The sequence below is a fragment of the Podarcis filfolensis genome (genome assembly GCF_964270895.1).
Source record: "Podarcis filfolensis genome assembly, chromosome: 11".
NCBI classification, from domain to species: domain Eukaryota; kingdom Metazoa; phylum Chordata; class Lepidosauria; order Squamata; family Lacertidae; genus Podarcis; species Podarcis filfolensis.
This window is the reverse complement of record NC_139613.1, coordinates 31715409-31728117: the sequence shown is the minus strand read 5'-3', so window position 1 is coordinate 31728117 and position 12709 is coordinate 31715409. Positions and strand designations below refer to the sequence as shown.

Genomic DNA, 12709 nt, shown 5'->3' with positions numbered 1-12709 from the left:
GCTGACTAAGGAGAACACTGAATGGGAGAACTACACAATGCGGCACCAAAGCAGGGTTTCCTAAGCACTTCAGTGGCTGCTTGATGAGCTTATGAAGTTGTAATTGACACCAATCCAAATCCTTAGGCTCGTAGTCAAGGAATATCTCTCTATAACCTCAGTTAATACATTAGTAAAAAGTTAACTATCTCTTGAATACAGAAATTCCTCATTGGCAAGTATTGTGGGAAGTATTGTTTTGCTTCCTATCATGCTGTGTATTTTTGTGTTTTTATATTGTAAACCATCATGTGATCCTTGGGTCAAGGGCGGTACAGAAGTTTAATAAATAATAAATAAGAATACATGCTGGAGCTACATTTCTGAGGCTCATAGTTCCTGATTATTTTTTGCACTATACTGTACATCATAAACTTCTTTTCCACCTCAGGCCCTTTTCAACCCTTAGGTCTTTATTCCGCCCGCCCCCCCCCCCCCGCACTGTTTCGAACCCAGGGAGTCAGTGCTGACCACTTGGGGGATCCTTGGCGTTGATAATTTGCACAGAGAGCTGTGTTTCTTTAGCCGTCCTGCATCTCGTAGGGGACATAATGCATTTGTGCATGCTATGTTTGTTTGTTTTGAGTTTTTTTCTTGAAATGAGATTAAATGGCAAATTCCAGGAGTAATACCAGTGAGCACAACATGAACCTGATTGCCAGACTGGAAATCAACTTGTAAAAGAGATTTTATTCTATATTATTTCCTATACCTGCATTTATTTACTTGCAACTGAAAAACATTGTAAGAAAGATTGTTATTTTTTAGTACAGGTGGCCCTGCAGATGTTGCTGAACTAGTCTTTCCGTCATCTCTGGACCTTGGCCATGCTGGCTAGGGCTGATGGGAGTTGAATTCCAGCAACATCTGCAGTGCCACAGTTTCCCTATCCCTGCTTTAGTATCTAATCTCCTCTGAAATGAATACAGTGTTCTATCTTTTAGGGCTAATCTCTAGCCCAAATGAAGCCTCAGACAGATGGAAATTCAGTATATTAGAGAAATGCAGCCAAAGCAGACATTTTACCAAAATCTAAATGAAGCATCATAATACCAATCATCCCACCATTGGTGGTCACTGATAACACATTATTATAATTTCAGATAAACCTGCAGAGGAAGATGAGAATCACTGGTGTTATAACTCAAGGTGCCAAGAGAATCGGAAGCCCAGAATATATAAAATCATACAAAATTGCATATAGTAATGATGGGAAATTATGGGCAACATACAAAGTGAAAGGCACAACTGAAGATATGGTAAGTCATTGTCATCAGTATAAAAGCATTTTAAATAGCAATTTAGTGAAGGGATTTTACTGCCTTATAGCAGAAAGTGGGTTTATTGAGACTTTTTTTCCTTGATAGATTTTATTCTGGGAAATACTGGAATAAATCGACATTTTGCATTGAGTAAGACTTTCCTCTACTTTGATTGTTTTATAAATATAGCATTACAAGCCTATAATAATTATGTTTCTTATATTTAAATGGTTTTCATTTTTATTAGCCGACCAGTAATTACTTGTCTGCTCTCCATTGTTACGTGGCAATTGGTTAACCCTCGAAAGGACAATATTCTTTCAGCAGCATGGCATACCATACTACAAAAACTATTGCAGACACTATTTAAAAAAATTAAAAACCCTAAATGCAAAGTAGCCCATTCCACGTAACTCTTAAGAAGAGATGTATAGAAGGGCAGACACACAAATTATGTCTCAACACAATTTCTCTTCTCGTAAAAACTTTTGGGGGAGTGATTTGGATTGGGGCTATCGCAAGGCAGGAGAGGAGAGGGAGCAAGTCCTTCATCCCTGCAGCAAGGATACCTAATCCAGATTCCACTGCTCCAGTCCCCCAGAGCACTATTAGCGCTCCAAATATTGCTGATATGTTTTCCCCTCTATATTTTAATAGCAGTTGTGGGGATGGAGGAGCAATTTGGATCAGGGCCATAGTGCAGGAAGAAGGGGTTGTACTCCCCTTGCACCATGGCCCACATCCAAATTTCTCCCCCATTTTTTTTTAAAGTTTATTGGGATATCCATTCTCAAATGTCTCATGTCATGTATAGATTGAACCACAGAGGTATGTTAACTTCCGTGCCTGTAAAGGTTTCAGATCCTTAATATACTAAAATGATTCCCAGCCCTGCTTAAGGACCTTATCCAAACTAAACTACTACTGCTCAAAGAGCTATTATTTCCCTGCCACACATTATCCCTACTCCAGTTCCACTATTTACCAATGGATGTGTGCACACAACTATTTACTGAGTGGAACTTACCAAGGTGGATACAGTGGTACCTCGGGTTACAGATGCTTCAGGTTACAGACTCCGCTAACCCAGAAATAGTACTTCGGATTAACAACTTTGCTTCAGGATGAGAACAGAAATTGTGCTCCGGCGGTGCGGCAGCAGCGGGAGGCACCATTTGCTAAAGTGGTACTTCAGGTTTAGAACAGTTTCAGGTTAAGAACGGACCTCTAGAATGAATTTAGTTCTTAACCTGAGGTACTACTGTATCTAAATATGCATGAAACTTCATCCATAATGTCCCACCAATTAGAAATCCAGGGAAACAAGGGAATGGTACAATTCTCACCACTACTTGGCAGGATATTCCCCGCTTCCTTAATGGTAGGTTGCCTGTATTCACCCATCTTCAGTTGCATTTTGTTGTACTCCTGCTACATCCATCAAATGAGGACAGCAGACCTTCTGCTGACACTAAATAATTGTATGTAATCATGAACCTTATTGGCCATTCAAATGCCTTTTACAATCTGTTGTGTTTTGTCATAGGTGTTCCGTGGGAACGTGGATAATAATACGCCTTACGCAAATTCTTTCACCCCACCAATAAAATCTCAGTACATACGATTATATCCTCAGGTTTGTAGAAGGCATTGCACTTTGCGAATGGAACTTCTTGGCTGTGAATTATCAGGTATGTTCCTGCAATACTTATAATAATAACAAAGGTCACTTTAAGCAATACCTAAAAACATTATGAATTTATCTACAACTATGTACATACTTCAAATGGCAAATATGTTTGTTTATTTACTAGAATTAGCTGGTGTTTGAGATGTTTGCATACACCTGAAATGGTAGCCTCCCCTTATCTACATCCCCTCCCCTCTTCTTTCTCTTCCCAAACCCCATAAATTTATATTTGATTGCCATTTTGAAAGACACACACCTGGTTTTGAATTGTTTGTGTTTTGCTACTTTTAATAACTGGGTAGCATAGAGAGGTTTATCAGGTGCATCTTCTGATACTGCAGCACTTTGAAAACCATACCTGCCATGTCGGCACAGAATTCTGTTGGGTCACGAGTCAGTAACTTCTACTTTATGCAGCTTATTGAGACTGTAGGCTATAAGAAACTTGAGGCTTGTAAGAGTTTTCTAACTGCATTTCCAGAACTTTCCAGGTGAAATTAGGTCTGCTGCTGAGCCTGGTTGCATTTGATGAGATTTGATTTGATTTTGTTTTGTTGCTTTCGAACAGAATCCTTCATTGTGCCTTGTAGCAGAAGTAAATGAACTAGTGGAGCCAATATCAACCCTTTCAAAGTTTTTTGTGTGAAAGGGTCACAGCACAAAAATGTAAAGCCTGACCCAGCTCCTTTTTGCACAAAAGCTTCATTCCCTTGCAGATTCAATGAAACACATAAAATTCTCCTTTTTTGTCAAAGCACCAGCATTATTTTCATATGGCAACTGCTACAGTAAATTTGTTTGGAGATTATTTTTATATGACTGCCTTCTTACTGCACAAACAGCCAGCCAGGGCACTAGTAATATATCAAAGCAGCCCGTGTTACATAATTCCTGGTCCTTGAGTGACAACAAAACCAAGTTCCAAAATGAAAAGTTAATGCATTAATCTCACTGTGGCCCTCTTCCAATACAGATAGATTCGAAAGTAAATAGAAAATTGTGTCCAGGTGCTTTGGTGTATTAGATTTTCTTCTTGTGGCATCTCCCATCCATAGGAGCACAATTTAGAATAAGTCCTTGCCAGAATGACTAGGAATTGCTTTGCTCAAAGAACTGTGAAAGCTTCTAAGTGAATCCATTTCAGGAGCCTCATCTTGTTTCAAGGTCATTATACCTCTGAACTGTCATGGTGCTCAGGCTCTCTAGAACAATTGCTGGAACATAAGTACAATTATGCTTAAGGATAAATGAATGTTCTTTAGCTTCTGGTGATCTAACTTTGTTTGGGATGAAAGGCAATAGAGTGTCTCAGTTCATAATAGGGCCTCTTTATTTACTTACTAAAGTTATTTCCTGTCTAAATTTATATCCTGCAAAGGTGCTCAACACAGCTAGGGAAAATAAGATCAATGGGAATTTTAAAAACTTTTACATCCTATTGATTTCCATGGAACAAATACTACATGGCAGTTAACTTGTAGTTTCGATTGTAAATATATATAGCAAGGAGCTATGGCCATTTCTGGCTTCCTAGTATATACACTTCCCCTTATCACTATATAAATCTTTGAAAGCACAATTTAAGACATTTACAGACATGCATATAAGAGGTTTAAGGTGTAAACCCACAAGCATAATATATCAAGTATTCCTCGAGAGTTCTTTACTTTGACAGGAACCTGCTTCATGCAATTAGCTTACATTTAAATTCATTTGGTTAACTATATTCGATTTACTTCTTTAATTATATTTTAAATTCATGGGCTGTTTTCTACTACATGGTCCTCAAACAATTTACCGTAAAAAATAAGTTAAATCATGAAACTTCATAAATATTTAAGAAAAATAATATTCTGAAAACTATAGCAGTTCAGCACTGACATTTCCAAATCAACTACCAAGATAAGCTACTCAAAGAATTGGCGAGGCCTTGCAAAACAAATATGAACAAGCTGTCTGATCCATTTCAGGGGAACAGGTCTAGTGGACCCTTCTTGGAAGGAATACCACAGCAGACTTGGTATCATAAAAATGCTGTAAATATTTCTAGTAAAGGACTTGCCTCAAACCCATCTGAATGTACAGGAAAATTAAAAATCAGTCTGGAAACCATCTGGAAGCTTATTTGAATAGAAACACAATAAGTTTCCATGCTGAAGCCGTTTTCAGAAGCACTTCTCAAAAAATTGTAATAATTTGTCAGCTAGAAGTAGGGCCAAGCCCAGTAGTTCTGCCCTTGCCATCACAAAGGCTTCCCTATTGCAGGCATTCAAGCTGTATGTGCAGTCGCCAAGGGTCAGGCAAGCCAGAGGGATAGTTGGTGTGGCCCCACGAATGTGACAGTATAATCTGTGAGTGGTACATCTGAAGGCTGCTTGGTAAAGGTAAAGGGACCCTTAACCATTAGGTCCAGTCGTGACTGACTCTGGGGTTGCGGCACTCATCTTGCTTTATTGGCCGACGGAGCCGGCATACAACTTCCGGGTCATGTGGCCAGCATGACTAAGCCGCTTCTGGCGAACCAGAGCAGTGCATGGAAACGCCATTTACCTTCCCGCCGGAGCGGTACCTATTTATCTACTTGCACTTTGACGTGCTTTCGAACTGCTAGGTTGGCAGGAGATGGACCGAGCAACAGGAGCTCACCCCGTCGTGGGGATTCAAACCGCTGACCTTCTGATTGGCAAGTCCTAGGCTCTGTGGTTTAACCCACAATGCTTGAGTCAGACTAAATAGCTCAAGCTAAGGTGGGTTGTGGGGGCAATGACACAGTCAACATTCAGTGTGTCATATCTTCCCCTTGGAGCGAACGTCTTGAAATGTGGACTCACCAATGTGCTGTAGGGGTTAGAGTAATGGACCTGGGAGACCAGGAATCAAATTCCCTCTTGGTTATTATTATTATTATGATTATTATGATTGATTTATTGATTGATTCTATTTCTATGCTGCTTTTTATTCAAATAAATCCCAAAGCTGCTTACAAACAAAAGTTAAAAATAACAGAATGGAACATCACAAATACAGCATAAATTGTATAGAGTACTTAACAAATCATCAGTAAAATAATCCCAAATAAAACAATTACCATCTATGTAACACTATTAACAACAATAACAACAAAGCTAAACATCAGTTACACCAAAAACCATATTACAGGATTCACATTGGCCATGCAGATTATGAAGCTTCCTGAGTGACCTTGGGTCTAAACCAGGGGTAGTCAACTTTTTTATACCTACCGCCCACTAATGCATCTTTCTTAATGGTAAAATTTCCTTACCGCCCACCAGTGCTCAATGGAAGGAGGATTCAGCTTGTGCCGTAGAACCCCCTACCCCCCCCCACCTAGAATCCTGAAATGCCCACTAGTGGGCAGTATGGACCAGGTTAACAACACCTGGTCTAAACTATTTCACATGGTTGTTGTCAGTGATTTTTTTCTTTTAAAAAAATGTTTAGGGGTACTCTCAATTTCCTACTCGTACTGAAATACTGCCCCTCAATGAGGCCAAACTTAGATTCACAAAATGTTCAGGGGTATGCATACCCCTGTGTCCCCCCAGAAAAAAGCACTGGTTGTTGTGAATATATGTCAGGTGTGCATGCAGGAGCCAGGCCCTGTGACCAATAGGACTTTGCAGGACTGGGGCCTTCCTAAGTTTGTTCTGAAGAGACAAGGCGTGGCCTCACAGGTGAGGCCGATTGGTAATTCACAGCACCTGGTGGCAAGAGCTGGGAAGGGATATAAGGTCAGCACTTCCCCTCGGCTCTTTGCCACAGGAACACGCTCCCTGCCTTGCTGCGTTTGGCTTCTTGCTTCCTGATCCTTGAACCTCGGCTTCTTGACTCCCCGCTTCTTGATCCTCGGACCCTTGACTCCTTGCTTCTTGATCCTCGGACCCCTGACTTCGTGCCTCCTTGCTTCCTGACCCTCAGACCCTTGGCTTCTTGACTCCTGGCTCTCTGACCTTCGGACTCTTGGCTTCCTGACTCCTGGCTTCTGGACTTCCGTTCCTGCTCCCACTCCGCCATCTTGCCCCCAGTCCTGACGTCCCCTGCTGGGACTTCGATCCCCTGTGAACCGGACCGTGACAATATAACATTGAAAGAGTTGGGGGGTGTAGCCACCTTGAGCTCACTAGAAGGAAGATGGGATATAAATGTAACATTAAATGAAGAGACATACAAAAAACAACCACCAGAGAGCAGAATTACTGAGAAGAACCAGGCTAGCACTTAAATCAAGGCTTCTTTCGGACTATTGCAGTCCCCTCATCCCTGTCCGTTGGCCATGCAGTTTGGAACTCATTGAAGCTGGAGGCCAGCAACATCATAGCTGGCATCAGGTTCAGTAAAATGCCATTTGTATGTCAGAATAAGATACCATTTACTGGTGTGGGACAGTTGAAGCAATTAAATGATATTTCCTTATATCCCATGCCACTGTAATATAAACCCCCAAGTATGGAGCTGCAGTCAAAATATAGTCCTTACACTTTGTACATCCTTGAATGAATAAATATCCACACACTTTGATTTCAGAAGTAGGATAGCTGGCTTCAAGCACTTCTTGTCATTAATGGGCTACCATCTTTTTAAAAATAGCATAAACCTTTATGTTTAAAGTTATTTATTGTTGGGTTCTTGAATTGATTGTATAAAGCGACGATAAATTGCTGACTGGGGAATCTTTACAGTGGTTTACCTGGACTTAGCCAAGGGAGGGTTTTAAAAAAAGAAAGTTTAATTAAGTTTCCTTTACCATTTCAGCTTGGCTTCATAGTCAATTAGTAGGAGTTTCAGCATTTTAAATTCACATATTACTGTCTGTGTATATCACTGCTACCATTTTAGTCTCAGTCTGTCTCAGTATGCCTCAGCTTTTTTTTTTTTTAATCTGGAGAAATGCTAAAAATGAAATGCAGTTCCCAAGGAGAAATGCCCTTGAAAATCAATAGCAGTCCTTAGAAAACCTACAAATAACAGACTTCAGAAATACAAAAAGATGTTGCTTCACCACTCACATCCTGTGGGGAAAGCAAGTATAGGGTGGGGGAAGAGAGATGCCATAAAACGGGGGCATATTAGGCTATAGACACATTAGTGGCTTAAAACGCAGGTAGGCCATTTCCCCCTGCTGTGTTGCAGGTTGTGTTTGCATGCTGTTATACACACCACAGAGGGGGCAGGGGTGTCTTCATCTGATGCACATTACCTGCTTTGTTTCCACGTCCCAGCACCACACATTCATGAAGCGTCACCAATGGCTGTCTCAAATGTATACACCTCAGCTCAACTCCAAAGTGAATGTGGCTTTGAAGATTGAAGCTAGTTTGAGGGGAGACCAGTATGTCTTAATAAACTACAAGATAGCTCTGCATTGTGGGTAACATCGTGTGCACACAGTTTCAAAGGCCAGAGGTGGGAGGGCACTGGAGCCAGAGTAAGTGGTGATGTGTACACAGCCAGTGACTCATTTGCATGTTCAGACCCAGAAACCTCCCCCCCTAAATAAATTCACACTTGACTCAAATTTTGGGTTTGATTTTTGGCAGAATTTAGCCACAACTTTAATGATTACAGAAAGTGACTGGTTGCATAAGCTCTGGTTCGACTAGCTCCCTACCATGCAGGTAGCGCTGACCCAGGGTTCCAGCACAGGTCAGCCAAGGGTGAACACCTGGATAAGCAGAAAGCCAGGAATGGGCCAACTCCGCCACCCATATGTCCCCCTGGACTCAGGCATGGGCATAACACCCTCACAGGGGTTGACCAAACCAACGAGTCCCTGGATTCCTTTAACGGAATACCCTACACATAGGGATGGTGAGAGCGTTCTCCCATCCCTATCACCTGAACCAGAGCCTAACCGCAACCTTACAAGTTGTGATGATTTGCTACACGGCAGGCGAAACCCAAATGGCAACAGACAATCAACCAAGTGGGGAAAATTCCTGCCGTGCCCCTTTCCCAACAACAGACGACACATGACGGCATAGCAAGGTCAAGCGCAACAAGCACTAAAAGTAGGGAGAGGTGGGCGGGTGTTCTGAATGCACACGCTGAAAGAGGAAGCTCTGGGTCACGTCCATGGGCATAAATAGGTCCCTCAAACTGTTTGAACGGTGTCCCATTGGCCAGATTGTACCCAGCTTCAAGGGATATACCAATCGGGTGTTGTGGCTTACCAGTTGTACCCACCCACAGCACAGGGTGTCGGTTGTCCAGGTCTCACCACAATACATGCCCTCTTTAAGGGAGGACCCAATTTCCCAGCAATAGATCAAATCAGAATTTTGACAACTCAGTCAGAGTTTTGACAAGCCCAAGGGTCATTGATAAGGAACCAAAGAACTGAGTGTTGCTTAGCATTCAAACAGGGATTGCAAGAAATGGTGGCTGATAATCTACAGGAACAGGCCTTATACAGTACTTGCTTAGATCAACAAATAATCGATGGTCTACCTGTCAACCTTCAGATGATGCTGAAGTACAACTCCCATAATCCTTGACGATTTCCCATGCTGGCTGTAACTGAGACCAGCTAGAGTCCAACTCTGTAGGACTGCAGATTTTCCATCCCTGGCTTATCAAAGATTTCTAGCCAGTTTAAAAATCTTTCAGTTAACCAATAAATTAAATAGGACAGATAGTGATTGGAAAGTATCAGCTTAACCATTCTGACCTATTACTGACTGCTGCCAGCTTCCTTGACTGGTATGCCCATTTCCCCATGCAAGGTTCTATCAACTAATCTGATGCATGAAAAGAATTTTGATTCAGTTCTGCTTGCTCCAAATCTCCAGAGCATAAACTACAACAGTGTAATGTTTATAGTTAGTCCTGTTAATCAGAATGTGTTTCAGCTCTTGGATCTTCAGGGGATGGGCAGAATATAAATATTTGAAATACGTAACAGTTGCAGTTAATTTTATTATCACCATAGCAAAAACTATAAAACAATACATAAACACATAATCTGTTGTTGTTGTTGCTGTTTAGTCGTTTAGTCGTGTCCGACTCTTCGTGACCCCATGGACCAGAGCACGCCAGGCACTCCTGTCTTCCACTGCCTCCCACAGTTTGGTCAAACTCATGCTGGTAGCTTCGAGAACACTGTCCAACCATCTCGTCCTCTGTCGTCCCCTTCTCCTTGTGCCCTCCATATTTCCCAACACCAGGGTCTTTTCCAGGGAGTCTTCTCTTCTCATGAGGTGGCCAAAGTATTGGAGCCTCAGCTTCAGGATCTGTCCTTCCAGTGAGCACTCAGGGCTGATTTCCTTAAGAACGGATAGGTTTGATCTTCTTGCAGTCCATGGGACTCTCAAGATTCTCCTCCAGCACCATAATTCAAATGCATCAATTCTTCGGCAATCAGACTTCTTTATGGTCCAGCTCTCACTTCCATACATCACTACTGGGAAAACCATAGCTTTAATTATACAGACCTTTGTTGGCAAGGTGATGTCTCTGCTTTTTAAGATGCTGAGACATAATCTAGTATGTATTAAAACAGCTTCCTGTTTAGAATTGCATACGTATAGTTGTTTGTTCATATTTTATCATTTGCATTTGTCAGTTGTCAGATATCACAAGTTACTTAGGTTACATAAAACACCTATAAAACAGAGCATACAAGAATGAAAATAACTTCACCATAAAATCCCACCACTTCTGGCCCCAACTAATTACGGCTGTGCAGTAAGAACCAGGACAGTGCGCACAACCATGTTTGGCTGATGCATAATGCAAGACTCTGAATTTCACATTTTTTAAAAAAGGCATCAAGAGATAAAAACTGGAGCAACAAATCATTGGGTTCAGTTAGAGTGTTTCATAAAGGCATCAAAAGAAGTCAATTCTATAGTGATGATCACACTATGCTATCATTCCGCTAGAGGTCTCCAACTAGTGGTCAGGTCAAGGTCAGATCAAGATGCAAAAACCTTCAAAGAACATCTGCTTGCAGAGGAAGACATGATAGTGAGTTGGCAAGACTGCTTTAACAGATGACTCCCTGTGACTTTCTTTCTTTGGTATAATATCTATAATCTGCACAATCTTGCTGAAAAATACCATTTCTAACTAAATATACCTGAACAAAAGTTTAGATGCTTTGAGGAAAATAGAGACATGGGATTTATGAAAGAATGCAGAGTGGTATAAATATAGTACACTGGAAAACAACTTTTCCTTAATGGGTAGGTAGCATGGCAAAAGAGTATCATGGTGACAAATGAATACCCATAGTAGATAAATATAACTTGCCTTATTTTCCAGATTTTGACATTAGAATGGGGATGCTGTAAATCAGTTAAATCATTTGCTGATGGATACTAATACTGTTCATCAACTAACAAATTAATGGAAAATTTAATATAGCACTGCAGTATGAACTATGACTACTGGCTGACAATACAGAATTGCCTTGGCTAAGTGGTTTAGACAAGCTGTTTGCTATTTATACAATCTGAAATTAATTCTTCATATCCAGTCATTTCCAGGGATGCCTTGGAATGCCACCAAATTCTGCCTAAAGCAGAAAGCTAAACATACAACCACTTTACCATTTTATAAGGTGTATGTAAAAAAAATAAAAAGTTTTTAAATGTTCTTTCAAATGCTCTTAAGTAGTATTTACCCATGCATTGTTGAACTACAGTTTTAAATGATTGTTAAGGTTTCCAAATTGCTGACAGTAAGATTTGTACACTTTGAATAAATATGTATAAGAGAAGCAACATCTGGATTTATAGACTGCCTAAATAGATATCCTCAAATAACTTATTTAAATTCTGTAGGTTGCTCTGAACCTCTGGGGATGAAATCGGGACATATACAGGATTATCAGATTACTGCTTCCAGTATCTTCAGAACACTCAATATGGATATGTTTACATGGGAACCTAGAAAAGCTCGTCTGGACAAACAAGGCAAAGTGAATGCCTGGACATCGGGGCATAGTGACCAGTCGCAGTGGCTGCAGGTAAATAATTTGTAGTAATTATTGGGATCCATTATTCTAAATAATATTTTTATAGAAGGACATATGCTATCATGTTTGAATGAGTTGGCTGTATTGAGTGAATAAGACTGCAAAGGCATATCTGAGTGTGTGGTCCTTTAACTCATCATATTTTTTATTTGATTGATTGTGGTTCAATAGATGCAAATAGGCAAGTGGAAATATAACAGACGGGACACCTAGAAAACCATGTTATGATGTGTCTGTTGACTCTCCCCACAGAGTGATAAGATCAATCCAGAAATTGCTGAAATACAGTTTATTGGATGGAATATAAAGAAGCATGAGCCCAAAAATCTATAGGGAATAATTGAATTCCTTTTATCAAAATCACAGAATCCCTTTAGATACAAGACCATGTGAACTTCTGTCATAAAGACATGACCAGTGCTTTTACGCATTTGAACATTAAACTCCAAGTTTCAAATTTGTCTCAGAGGGTTTAAATGACATAAATTGCTGATACGGATTCTACACAATAATTCTTTGAACATCCACATATACGCAACCCAAGCTGAGGTACTAGTGGGAACAAATCTTTTTAAATCCGGGTACTTATGCCTAACTTCATTATAGTTCATGCTGTTAGAAGAATCTTTCAAGTGAACTGAATCTTTGAACAGACAATCTTAAATCCCAGCTGGAAAGGTTTTATATGTGATTGGTTGGCTGTGTCATGTCTGTGCTACA

At 40.6% G+C, this 12709-nt stretch overlaps 1 protein-coding gene across 1 annotated transcript in view; it reads left to right on the top strand.

The window, feature by feature from the left end:
• EDIL3 (EGF like repeats and discoidin domains 3) overlaps positions 1-12709 on the top strand; it is a 226636-nt gene that overhangs the window by 164796 nt on the left and 49131 nt on the right. The window contains exons 7-9 of the mRNA XM_083576965.1: positions 1143-1298; positions 2848-2992; positions 11796-11980. Coding sequence (XP_083433091.1) covers positions 1143-1298; positions 2848-2992; positions 11796-11980 — 486 coding nt within the window. The remainder of the gene's footprint in view (positions 1-1142; positions 1299-2847; positions 2993-11795; positions 11981-12709) is intronic.